A 12,314-nucleotide genomic window follows, 5' to 3' on the forward strand; every position below is an offset into this window, starting at 1 on the left:
TTTCACCATATTTAGTACAATTTATTACAATCGTATTACACATCTGATCATCATTAATAAAAGAACCACGCTGACCTAATCCAATACGAATAATTTCTTCATTTATTTACACTTGTTGCATACAGTAGTTATAAGGTAACTGATGAACTGAAGCCCAAGCAGCGAAGCTGGCCATTTTAAAATACATATGTGTTTTATTTTCTGTCAAATATTTTGCAGTCATCAAAGAAAATTCTCAAAGCGTACATGGGCAGGTAGAGAGTACGCGCCAATGTTGTTTTTAATATAAACATTTTCTTTTCTTTATACTACTTTGAACGGGTTAGTTGGACATGCACAACAAGCAATGGCCAGGTAAGGTAGCACCGGAAGATCCATTTTCCTTAGCATCTGAACAGAGGGCGTAGTTTGCTAATTTCCCAACCCACACTATCGTATTCTAAACTTTGTTTATTTGGTCGTAGTGACTAAAGGCAAAGAAGTCTCACTTGCCTATTTAATACACAAAATATTTTTTCCGTGCGAGCTGTTTCTGAGGCGCATTAAAGCTTCACAACTGTCCCATAATTAGCTAGTTTTTATTATCATGCCACGCCTAGGATAGCTAAAATAGTACATGTCCTTATATGATAGCTTCGAGAGAATTTGGCACTAAAACTTATCGGGCCATGCCTATGCACAACACAGTTGGAAATAGCTCTTGTCGTCTGCTAGAAGCAGGTGTGTGTTTTACCCAAACAAAGCAGCAACCGGCAACAAGTCGAGTCAGAGAGGGCAAGACAGTACCGCAATTGCGCTAAAGAAAGGGTTGTTCCCTACAAGGGGAATAGCTAAACGGTCTGGCATCTATAGACCTAGTAATTTCACGAAAACAGCCTCCAAAAAGCTTTCTAGCCAAGAAGATTTTGTCCTCTTTGCCTTGTACGCATTTCTTTGTGCGTTCGACAATCGACGGCCCTAGTTTTGTAAAATAGTCTATTGGATCTATACGACGAATTAACGAACCAGTCATCACGCGACTACACAGTAAAAGGTACGAAGCCAATTGAGTCAAGAGACGGTAGCACAAAACTCAGAGTATTGTTTTTTAAGAAATCGTTGAGGGATTAATGAGGAGAACTTGTTTCACCGGATGTTTGCACTTTGACATTTATCTCGGTTCCTAATATTATGGACACTCTGAATGGGTACATTAAACTTTTGTTGTCATTCATTATTTGTATAATTTTATGGCGCAGCGACACAACTAATATCTATTATATGGTGCACATGAAAATTTAAGCAACACGTTGAATTGATACCCTTTCATGGTGTCAGAGTTAGAAAACTACTGGAAAAATAGGTTTTTCTCTACGATGCAGAGTTTTTTCTATGTCGGTATTGAGGCGTCAAATATTTACTATAAACGTAAAGCACCTGTTTTCTGCACCTGTCCGGTTCTATGACTAGCTGTAGCAATGTTAAGATGTTAAGTTAAACACTTAGGAAAGTGGTCAAGTAGCTAAATATCAATCAATTATTAAATTGTACACCACAATATGTAATTGAAAAACATAGGATCTCTTCGTTAGGTATGGCCTTTGTTCTGTACTATTTCCGATGTCTGTTGAAGCTCGCTTAAAAACAAAATCAGTTGAACTGTTATTAGCAGTACATGCCTTGAAAATAATAACCTCCCTATATTGGACAGCACTGAACAAGTATTCTATTTAAATTTCCGCAAAATTTTGGCTGTTATTTGTGTATTAAGGTAAAACCGCCGTTTCGAACGAAATTTCGTAATATTTTGGATCAACCAAGACTTTTTTTTACTATTGTTTAAGTTATAACAGCCATTTTTGAGTGTATCGTACGCTGTCCTATCAAACATTCTGCCGTCACAGTTTCCACCTAATCTGTTAAGGCATCAATAAGAAAAGCTTTTTTTTCTTCACGCATTTATTATTTATTTTAGTGCTATAAAGAATCATAATCATAGGGCGTGAATACTTACAACCCTAACCCTAGTACCTAACTTCACATAGTTTTTATCAAAGTGGCCATATTGGTTACTTATGTGTCTATTAAAAGACGTTGGAACTTGAAGTATCCGGTCTTTTGGTGTCCGACGATTTTCTAAAGTATATCGCAGACTTCTTACGAAAGAGTTGCAGCTCTAGGCACTGGCCTTTCGAAGGTCTTGAACACAGTGAATGAAATGGATATTTATCCTGAAAAACAACCTTTTATAGATTTACTTTGCTTTGTCAAGGCGCTCGTACTGCGATGTCGAGATCGATTTAATAATCGAAAAATAGAGTACCACTAGCGACAACCCAAACCAATAGCATCCCGTTGTAATAAACGGCAGCGCCCTCTAGCTGACGTTTATAATTCATATGCAAATCCGGCGGTACTCTTATGGGAGAACTCTATGAGCTCTGGCACAAAGGTGGGTCTTCTGTATCATCTTAGAATAGACATGCCGGTCATACAGATTACCTATCAATATCGACAGATTTTAAGGAATTGGAACCATCCAGGAATTATTCTCATAACAGGGCCTCGCGCAGCGTTACTGTCCACGATTTTTCTGATTAAAAAAAGGAGTGTGCTGCGTTTAACCAAGCCTCCAAAGCATCGTTCGGTTAGGTATCTCGCGCGGTCTGTGGCAGTGTTTCGCAGCGCAGTATACCTGTTATTGGCCATAGAAGAGTATTTGAATTAGGCGCGATGAATTTTAACATACGTGTGCCTTCTTCCATAAAAATAGAAATATCTCTATCTTTCGTTTGAGTTACGTTTTACACAGGTACTTTATCGGTGTCAAATACAGGTTACAGCAAAGGAGTCTTCGAATGGAGAGTGCCATATACGAACGGAACAATTTGAGCCTCCAGACTGTAAACCCAACCCAGATCTAAGCATTAAAATGTTTTAACAAGATAACGTTGATAAGAAAATGGCGTTTGCTTTAATCTTTCGGGGAAGAGGGAGAGTTGTTTAAGTACTGATCAACTCATTACAGTCCAGTAGTATCGGTCTGCTAATCATTTTCTTATGGGCTATTTCCATTGTTGTTTAGATGTTGGGTCGCATTTTTGCAACCTCATTAGGTGGAGGTGCCGTTGCTGCATTTGTGTACAGTCGGGATCGGCTTCATGCTGCGTGGACGGTGAACTACGAGCCCGTAACATTGTGGGACCACAACTGGGATCAGCGCGATCCGTGTTCGTGTGTGAGACCGCTGAAGACTAGTGATCCAGCAGAACAGAACAAGTTTGGAATTTTACTGTTGGAATTTTAATGCTGATTAAGACTGTTGCGATTCAGTAATAGTACATTAGTGATTTTGCAAGCCCATCATATACCTTATGATTGTCTAAATTTGATTTGACTGTACAACTGTAATTAATCAAATTGTGGAAATGTGAAATATTTTTTTGTAGGCATAACGCGGCTGTCGAAGCTTATCAGCCGAGAGCAACTCGCCATATATTTCTCATCAGACATGGCCAGTATTTTGATATGAAGGACACCGACGATGAGCGTATACTTACTCCATTGGGACGAGAACAAGCCGAGCTGACAGGGCTGAGGTTTGTATTGTTGTATTCGACATGCGCCTTAGCCATATTATTATTGATGTGTTTAAAGCGTTCAGTTGTTTTTCAATGTGAATATCCTAGACAAAACAAGCAAGCCTCTAATCATACGAGTTACATCTTATGTTTCTATTCATGCTAGAAAATAACACATTTTAAAAACATACGTGTGCACTGATTTGAAAAAACTCTTTTTTTATTAACACAAATAGTGTAATCATTGTGTATCGTTTTTATCGCGCTTAGATATGATCAAGCTATTCATGTCGATTGATTCGCTACTCATATACAGGCTAAAGAAACTAGGATTTCGGTTCAACCGTATCGTGAACTCAACAATGACGCGGGCCGTGGAAACAGCGGACATTATTTGCCGTCATGTTGATGGTCCCAGAGAGCAGTGTGAGTTCTTACGCGAAGGTGCACCCTGCCCCCCTGAGCCAAAAATTTCTACGTGGCAACCAGAGGAGCGGCAATTTTTCCAAGTAAGGGACCTTACATAATGGCTGCCTACTCTTAGCTTGATTTGTTCTTTATGTAACTCCTCGAAAATGCGTACATCGCCTTTACCTAGCTCCTCCTGAATTTCATGCTAGACTGTGGGGAATAAGTTACATAAATAGCTCTAGAGCTGTTTACACACACAGTTCGGTGGAGGGTCAAAGTCGGCCACAGTTCCCTTCGAGGTGAGGAAGCAATTTACTGCTACCATCAGAGTCGTACAGGATAAAGATACCTACGAAACAAACGTATCGAGTGATTTGGACGTTGCTGATAGGCAGTTAGATGATGACGTTAAAAGATGCAGGCATTTTGAACGATATACCTGTTTGTGTAGAGCGACAGGCTGAAGATCGTTGAGAACAATGCTGTTATAGAAGGTGATCGATAATTATCTGTTGTTAATTATTTACTACATTGTCATATTTCACAACGAGAGAATATGAGTCATGAGGCTAATGCTTCGAAAGAAAATAATGACGCCTGATAGGTTTTGAAACTCGTCTCTATTACTCGTTTACTGGTGTTGAGGGACTTGCCAAAATACTTGTTTCACAATTTCTTGATAGGCTACGTAACTCGATCCGAAATCGTCCGATGAGTGGACCTTCATTTTGAACGTATCAATTGAATTATCACTTTTCCCACTTCTTTTGTGTTCTGCAAGCGGATAACATAATAGATCTTTACCAAACATCATACTATTAGTTATATGGAATTTTACTGAACGCTGCTTAGTTAGCGTGGTTTGAACCTATTACAATACTTATTCCTAGGCTTTCATCGACTACGATCTTCTTTTGTACGTACATGTGAAAAAAACCGATTATAATATAATATATAACCATGATTCTTTCTAGTGGGTCCCTAATTTATTTTCGTGTTCTATTTTTGGTACTACCTTAGGAAGCTCTGCTTCAGGCTAGCCGCTCCCAGCATGTAACAAAAAGTGCCAAACCCGATTTCAAGCTTGGACCACCCCTGTGGCCCTCTAATTAGTAAACAAGTGCGCCACCACATTGTATCGCGGGGACGTCTAATAAACCCTGATTTCGACTTTTTATTCTATTCACTTGCGTAGCAGTACATCTTTTCACTTCCTTCAGAGAGTAGTTGTTCATCGGTATACAAGTGATAATTATAATTGAAATTAGAGCAGTAATTTCTCGTTAAGCAAATTGCGGGTGACATATGGCACAGGTAATGGAGACTGTTCAAAAATAATATTAATTTGGATAAGACTATGGTTTCACAATTCGATAGTATAAGTAACTTTTTCTCTTTTAAATGTAACATAGTTATTAACCGTTGCCTGTGCTTTTTATACTTGTTTCATATTTTCAGGATAGCGCTCGTATCGAAGCTGCTTTCCGAAGATACTTTCACAGAGCAGATCCTCAGCAAAAGGAAGACTCTTATGAAATGCTAATCTGCCATGCGAATGTTATTCGGTATATATTAAGCTTGACTCACTTTCATGTTCGTTGATGTAGAGACCAGTTAGCATTATTTCATTGGTCCTATTATTGTTCCTGTGTTTGGCTCATTATTGTCACTGTTACGATTAGCAAAAATAGGTCCCTTGTACATTTCATGTTAAATGTTCTTTGCAAGGAGTACACCAAAAAGCACATATCTCAAATTTTTTGTATGAATGCAGATTATAACGGTCGACACGTCCAGTCTCTAATAGGTCGTGCCGGATATTCCCACCAATAACCGATGTCTTCCAGTAATGAGTACCGCGATATATCGCGTTCATATTTATGTACGCATTCTTAGTTAGTCACACTTTTCGCGTAGCAAATGTCGTTGACAGTTCATTCATGCTTACAATTTGTGAAATCTCCTAGAACGCACAGAATATGATTGAAATTTAAAGCTAAAACGGAAAAATTCAGTTTTTCAAGTTCTACATGGTTCTAGTAGATACAGTTTTAGCTGCAGGACAAAGCATTTTGTCCAGGTTTGCCAACAGACAATGTTTCCACTAACATGTATAAAATTGTACGTCTCAATTACAGGTATCTCCTCTGCAGAGCTCTCCAGTTGCCGCCTGAGGCGTGGCTTCGTTTCTCGCTCCGACACGCATCGATTACGTGGCTAAGCATTTCACCAAAAGGCACTGTCAGCGTAAAATGCATCGGAGACGCCGGTTATATGCCTCCGGAAAAGCTGACGTTCTGCTGACGAAGTATTCCGTAGTGGGCACAGTGTTTTGCGTTGCATGAGCGAAGTGGGCCTGAAAATGAAGTCGATTTTGTCGTAATCGGCTACCCCTTTTACGCGGGCAGTATAGAAATAGTTGTATAACTTAAAAAAATGCCAGAACATTAAGCGGATATCATGCATGACTAGTACTTAGTATCCTGTGACATACCTATGAAACTTAGTCAGTGATCCAAGACCTCGAATAATTAAGCGCATGAGAAAAATCAAATCAGACCGAGCTCTACACAAATCCATGAACTATATTTATGCTGGACATTAGCCTCCCTGTGTTCAGAGTTGAAATTGTTCAGTACTGCAATGTCGTTAATAATAATCTATTGATTCGAGTTTAACCCCCAAGTGACCCCGATATACTTACCATCATATAGTGGTCACGAGCACATGAAACGGAACGTAGACAACAGACAAAGAGTTTCGAGTGTTTCCATGTAAAATTCTTTTAACTTTGGTAACTCAGTTATCTGCTGGAACGTATCCAGCTTAACATGAATTTTTCGATCACTGTACAAACGATTTGACAATTAAGGAATTTATGAGGTAAATGTAATTATGAGTATTTTTACACCGTTGTTAAGGCAAAGCGTGTAAGTAAAATAAAATTTATATGATAACAATTCCGACACAGTACAGATTTTTTATGATCTAATCGTATTGATTGTTCATAATTTTGCTCAATTTTTTTAATTTGAAGAAATGCAAGATCGCGACAAAAGTAGGCGTTCGATGATGAAAAAATGGATTGATAGTTGAAGTGCTATTGTTCCAGCCGAAGACCAAATTCTGTCCGAACTAAAACGTCATTTTTTCATACCATAGATTTACGTCGGTCTCTACTATCCTTTATCTTATAAACATAGGATACTGGGCTCACCTAGAGCTTTCTGTTGCTAACACATGCTGAAATTGGTCCCAGAACAAATGACAAATATTAATTACTTCTTTTCAAGTTAGGTAAGCATAGTCAAATCATTCGTTGACCAAATAAGTAGCTTACTAATAATGTTCTAGACAAGTTGATTCTGATATGTCGTTAAGTTTATGTCAGTCGAACAAATACTGACTACGGTTTTGGTTATTACATGGTAGACAAAAACGTTTAAAATACACATAGCTGAGGTCCTACGTAAAATCTTCGGAAGATGCGTCTATTCCAGCTCAAGATTAGAAAGATTAAAAAGAATAACGACACATACAATGGTAGTTCGGTCCCCCTAGCAAGTAGTATTACACGAGACCACTCATATGGTCTTTGCACTTATCGCAAGGTTTGACTTGTCTTTTTCAATTCTCTAATATAGTTCAACCAGTCTGTCTGACCTAGCTGCGTAAAAGGATTACTCCATGTATATACAAACTTGCGTTGTTTATTAAATGTTTTATTGGAGCTGAGGGCTTGGCGTAAAGCCTGAATGATAGTACATATTGAAACTGTTATTATCACATGAAAGTAGAACTGCAGAACCTACTATCGAGTTATACATATTTTAACGTAGGAGATGCGTGTCTTCTTGGCCAAAGTCCCTTGTCTCGTCACCTTCCACCCAAGGCTCGTCCAAGCTAACTAAAGGAAGATCCGTTAATGATGTTGTTGCATTATCCAAGCTTTTGATTCGTGAAAACGGGTAATCAAGTAACTGGGTGGCATTGTCCTCGCAGCTGGCATCAGCAACGTCTATGTCGCTGTTAGATAAATTCTTATCTAATAAACTTTTCGTCTGAGACCGAGCAGAACAGATGTTATTATACGCTGCTATGGTAATTTGGCTATTCCACTCCAATTTTTTGGTCAGCTTATCATATGAGATATAACTATTGCTATGTCCAGGTCGTACTTTTGGAATCTCACTAAACCTAGGTGAGAGTTTTCGAGCGTTGCAGGGCAAACCTGTTGTCTGAGCTAGATTTTCTTTAGCTTTATTTTTTACAACGAGTTCAACAGTGTGCTGATTATGCTGCCGGTGAGAGGGAATCGCCTGGGTTAATAGAGAATGTTGTAAATGGTTGTTATTCGACTCGTTCTTAATAGTCCATGACATGTGAGGCATCGTTGTTGGATCTATTCGAGTTCTTCGCTTTGGCGACGGAAGCTTTTGGGTGGCGAGCAGCTCTTCCGACACGTCCCTATTACTGTACACAATTGATGTGTTGTCACACCTCTCCTGCTTAATACGTATCTGTTTTAAGGAAGCTTGAGGTTCCTGATTCGAAATAGCCGTATTTTGTAGAAAAGAAGATGAGTGTAAACCAGTTACGTAGAGGTTATTAATTTTTGAGTCACAATTATTTTGGTTGATAGGAACCTCCCGGAGAGCACATGAAGTTTCATGTTGTTGATTCAATATGGAATCCTTACCATTTAAAGGCAATAATACCAAGCCGCATTTAGGTGACATATCAATATTCGTTAGCAAATTTTCACTCTCTTCATGCGATCCCTCTTCAATATCAGACATAATCTTAGTCGGGAATCGCGATTGTAGCGAAACCTTTTGAGTAGGTAACAGATGTTCTGTTCCGCGGGGCCTGGCAGGACTCTCCCTATGTTTTTCAACGTTGAGTTCGGATAGTTGCACATTGTTATCATCAGTAGCCTCGACTGGTTCTTCTTTTACGAGAATCTTTGCGTTAATGTCTTTCGGTTTAGATTCAGTACGTTGACTTTCGCGAAGGTCCTCAAAGGAGCCAGCTTCCGCCTCGTCCGAATCATCAGATATAGTCACTGTATAGTCGATTTGCCGTAGATTTATCATTTGATACGGGTCTCGTTGCTTGCTGGTGCTGGATAAATCTCGGTATGCTTCAAACGCTTCGATGACCGCTGACACCTGACGGCTTAGATTCCATCCTTGGCGGCTGGCTTCACGTACGTATCCACGAAGCCACCATTCAATCTCTGTTACTGAGCCCGAAGTTCCTTCGTCCTCTTCGGACGACATGTCTGCTTACTCAGTTTGGGATATATTCTAAACATCTATGGAAAAAAGTAACATCATAAATAGCGTATTATCTTAATATCTATATTGGCGATAAATCATGATGGAGGTTGTGTTGTGCTTGGTCCACCAACAGGTACCAATATAATTCGAGATAATAAAGGGATTAAATGTAAAGCAAACTTTAGAAGAGGATGGTTCCCTAATATATTTTTTAACAGAACATATGAAATTATGATGAAATCGTTATAGTTATTTGTTTAGTGGTCGCACAGACACGATAGGCCCGCAAGACCACTTGTATAGTCGAATAATAGGTTTACTTGTGTGTCCCACAACTACAGATTGCAGGGTAATCTGCCTTGTTTATCGCGTTGAGGTAAACAACCCGTTTTTATACGTAAGACGGACTACCAACACGCGCAATGAAGTTTAGAGCGACCCACTACTTATCTGAAGGGATTATGAATTTTATATGCTATTTAGCTCATACCAAAAACCTTGCTTATGCCCTACCGATTAAGCCCTTATTTATTATCAACTTCTGTACTCTGGACTCTATTTGTTTCAGAGCCTCCATTGCTACTTCAACCTGGATTTACCTCTTTCCTTGCCGAGTGATAGTTTCATGATCATCCGTTTTTGCCAAAGTTTTAATCATTTAGGATAACTTCATTATTTTTTCTTCAGATGTTATTCACGTTGAGCACTGCGTAGACGAAAATTTCATAGACATGGACTTACGTATCACACAAGATAATTGATAGATGAATGGTAAGACTGCTTTAGTCAAAGACCTTTGATGTGTAGTTAATTGAGACCACTTAATACTCAAAAATTATCGACAACCATTTACTAGAAAGGTAGAAAGTATCCATATAAATTGACACCGTATTGGCTCATAGCTGTCCGTAGTAGTTCAGTTCTATGGAACAGCTGGCTGAAATCGCCCGCGCGATCGACTTGTACTGAAGCTACGATTTCGGCGGCCAACGAATAGAAACTTCGCTAACTTTCGTTCGGAAAGCTTCTATGCAATATTTGCAGTTAACTAGAATAAGTATTTCAAGTTTCACGTGCGATATTGTTTTTTAGCGTCAATTTAAACAACTGGCTCGTCCCAGCATAAACCAAAGACTATTTGTGCTCGGATTTGAATCAACACCATCTGACGTATCTCTGAGTGTAACAGGCAAACACGCTACCAATGCAGCGTCACGGGGACTCAATTTATCAGAATTTATTGTATACAGATTATTTAGCATAAAGTATTGTAGCAACAATGTGTTCAGAAGTTAATTTATTTCTCATAAAGCTGGAATACGCATTGTGAGCCCTCAAGATTACTAACACGGTGGCCTCATTATGATTTCGGTACTTCTCTTTTCATTAACTTAAGTATTTAAGCTATTCTGCACAAACACTACTATACAAATACCATGAGATGTCTGGGACTTTGGGACAATCGCTAAGCTCTTTTGAGCCAAAACTGCGTAGTGAACTAGGATTCGTTGGCACATGGCAATGTAAAAACAGTTATATTTTTTCTTTTTTTTTTCCTTTTTTGTTCCTGAATAGACCTGTAGACAGGGGATAATTTCCAAACTCGATTTTTACTATATGCGTCCAATAATTCTGTTCGTTATTATCTACACATATATATTAATAATTAATCAAACCGGACTGCAAGCATCTGGATACCAAAGGTCACTAAAGAGCAAACAATATTGCGATTATAGTTGGGGCCCCAGTGAGAACAGTGTTGTGTAAACGTTGTCTGTACGGATATCAGCAAAACATGTTTACAAAGATTTCGTATAGTAATTTTTTTGCAGTAATGAAGTCTTAATGATAGGCATACCAACAGCGCTAGAGGAATTCACATTTTTTGGCTCCAATATCACGAGGTTGAGTGCGCGCACCTCATGGCTTCCGTTACAGTGGAGTCCAGAAAGACACCTAAAACTGAGGCATTCGAGACGCACGAAGTTAACTGCGCGCACCTCATGGCCTTCTATAAACTTCCAATGCATTCTCCGTGGCAGCCATTGTGACCTATTGAGTTCATAAATGAGAGCTACCCGTACAATTTTCTTGATTTACGTGATGTTTAGTAGTGAGAAGAAAAGTAAATTTCCGTTTTGAAAAACAAATTTGTTCTCAGTTGTATCGGCGGTTACCTTAGTCATTGAAATATCTGGTGACAGTATGTAGTCGAAATAATGACAAATATTTAATAGTAACCTTCGTTTCTAATTCTATATTATTAGAGCGGCTGTGTCTCGCTGCATAGCCGCTGTTGTTTATTTCATGACAACCGTAATGGACTTATTCTAGAGCTAAAAGATAAGAGTAAGATATCCATCTTGTCTTTTGTACCGTGCCCTGCGACGATTGCCCACTTTAGTCATAACCGCTACGAGTGTCCTAGCAACATTTGTATTTATCATTTGTTTTAAATACTTGGTTTTTCTAAATTGGTTTTAAGTGTCCTAACAAACGTGTTTTTGATTTTTGTTCTTCTGTTATCTCAAACCTGTTAGCGCTGATAGCGCTGCCATCGACTGACATGTTTACGGATCTTCGTTATGTTCCCTTCCATAAGCATGTTACTGTATTGATATTTACATGAACGCATTGAACTTTCTACTGACTAAAAGCTTGCTAGTTTGAGTAAAACTTAAGTACTAGCAAAACAAAGGTTGCCTAACAGGAGCATTACATTGTATTCGCGTAGAAAGTCTTCTAAGAAACTAATAAATGCGCTTTACATCCGCTACTGTTATAATTGGCTCCCACAAAATGATATTTGTTTACGCTCTGTGCTGCTAAACTCAGGACGAGGTAATCTAGGATCGTCTCGAGTGTCTGCGTAATGGTGCAGTGCTAATGTGTCTGCCTACTAAACTTACGGATGTCTTCATTGGCGAAAATTCCAACCAGGCGTAGAAACACTTCGTTTCCTGCTGAGAGAGGTCACCCACCAAAACGATGCGGCACTATCGAACATGAAACCTAGAACCCTTTTTTTTTTTTGTCTTATAGATCTACTCCCATGTTTATT

At 38.9% G+C, this 12,314-nt stretch overlaps 2 protein-coding genes across 4 annotated transcripts; one reads left to right on the plus strand and one right to left on the minus strand.

Moving 5' to 3' along the window:
- Nucleotides 1-729: 729 nt before the first annotated feature.
- LOC111245539 (serine/threonine-protein phosphatase Pgam5, mitochondrial-like) lies at nucleotides 730-6,937 on the plus strand. The gene is made up of 6 exons (XM_022794023.2): nucleotides 730-1,033; nucleotides 3,065-3,258; nucleotides 3,429-3,578; nucleotides 3,877-4,069; nucleotides 5,430-5,536; nucleotides 6,110-6,937. Exons 2-6 carry the CDS (start codon nucleotides 3,065-3,067, stop codon nucleotides 6,273-6,275), a joined length of 810 nt encoding a protein of 269 aa, XP_022649758.1. The 5' UTR covers nucleotides 730-1,033; the 3' UTR covers nucleotides 6,276-6,937.
- A 726-nt stretch (nucleotides 6,938-7,663) lies between these two features.
- LOC111245253 (uncharacterized) lies at nucleotides 7,664-12,298 on the minus strand. 3 transcript variants are annotated; one of them, XM_022793370.2, is made up of 3 exons: nucleotides 12,163-12,268; nucleotides 11,112-11,215; nucleotides 7,664-9,288 (listed from the first exon to the last, which is right to left on the minus strand). In XM_022793370.2, the coding sequence occupies exon 3, from the start codon at nucleotides 9,251-9,253 to the stop codon at nucleotides 7,802-7,804; it is 1,452 nt and encodes a 483-aa protein (XP_022649105.1). In that variant the 5' UTR covers nucleotides 9,254-9,288; nucleotides 11,112-11,215; nucleotides 12,163-12,268; the 3' UTR covers nucleotides 7,664-7,801. The 3 variants fall into 3 exon arrangements, with proteins under 3 accessions (XP_022649105.1, XP_022649109.1, XP_022649108.1); XM_022793374.2 differs by lacking the exon at nucleotides 11,112-11,215 and having other exon boundaries at nucleotides 12,163-12,298; XM_022793373.2 differs by lacking the exons at nucleotides 11,112-11,215; nucleotides 12,163-12,268 and adding an exon at nucleotides 9,853-10,213.
- Between the last annotated feature and the right edge of the window lie 16 nt (nucleotides 12,299-12,314).

Source organism: Varroa destructor, unplaced genomic scaffold (assembly GCF_002443255.2).
Source record: "Varroa destructor unplaced genomic scaffold, Vdes_3.0 BEIS01000002.1, whole genome shotgun sequence".
NCBI classification, from domain to species: domain Eukaryota; kingdom Metazoa; phylum Arthropoda; class Arachnida; order Mesostigmata; family Varroidae; genus Varroa; species Varroa destructor.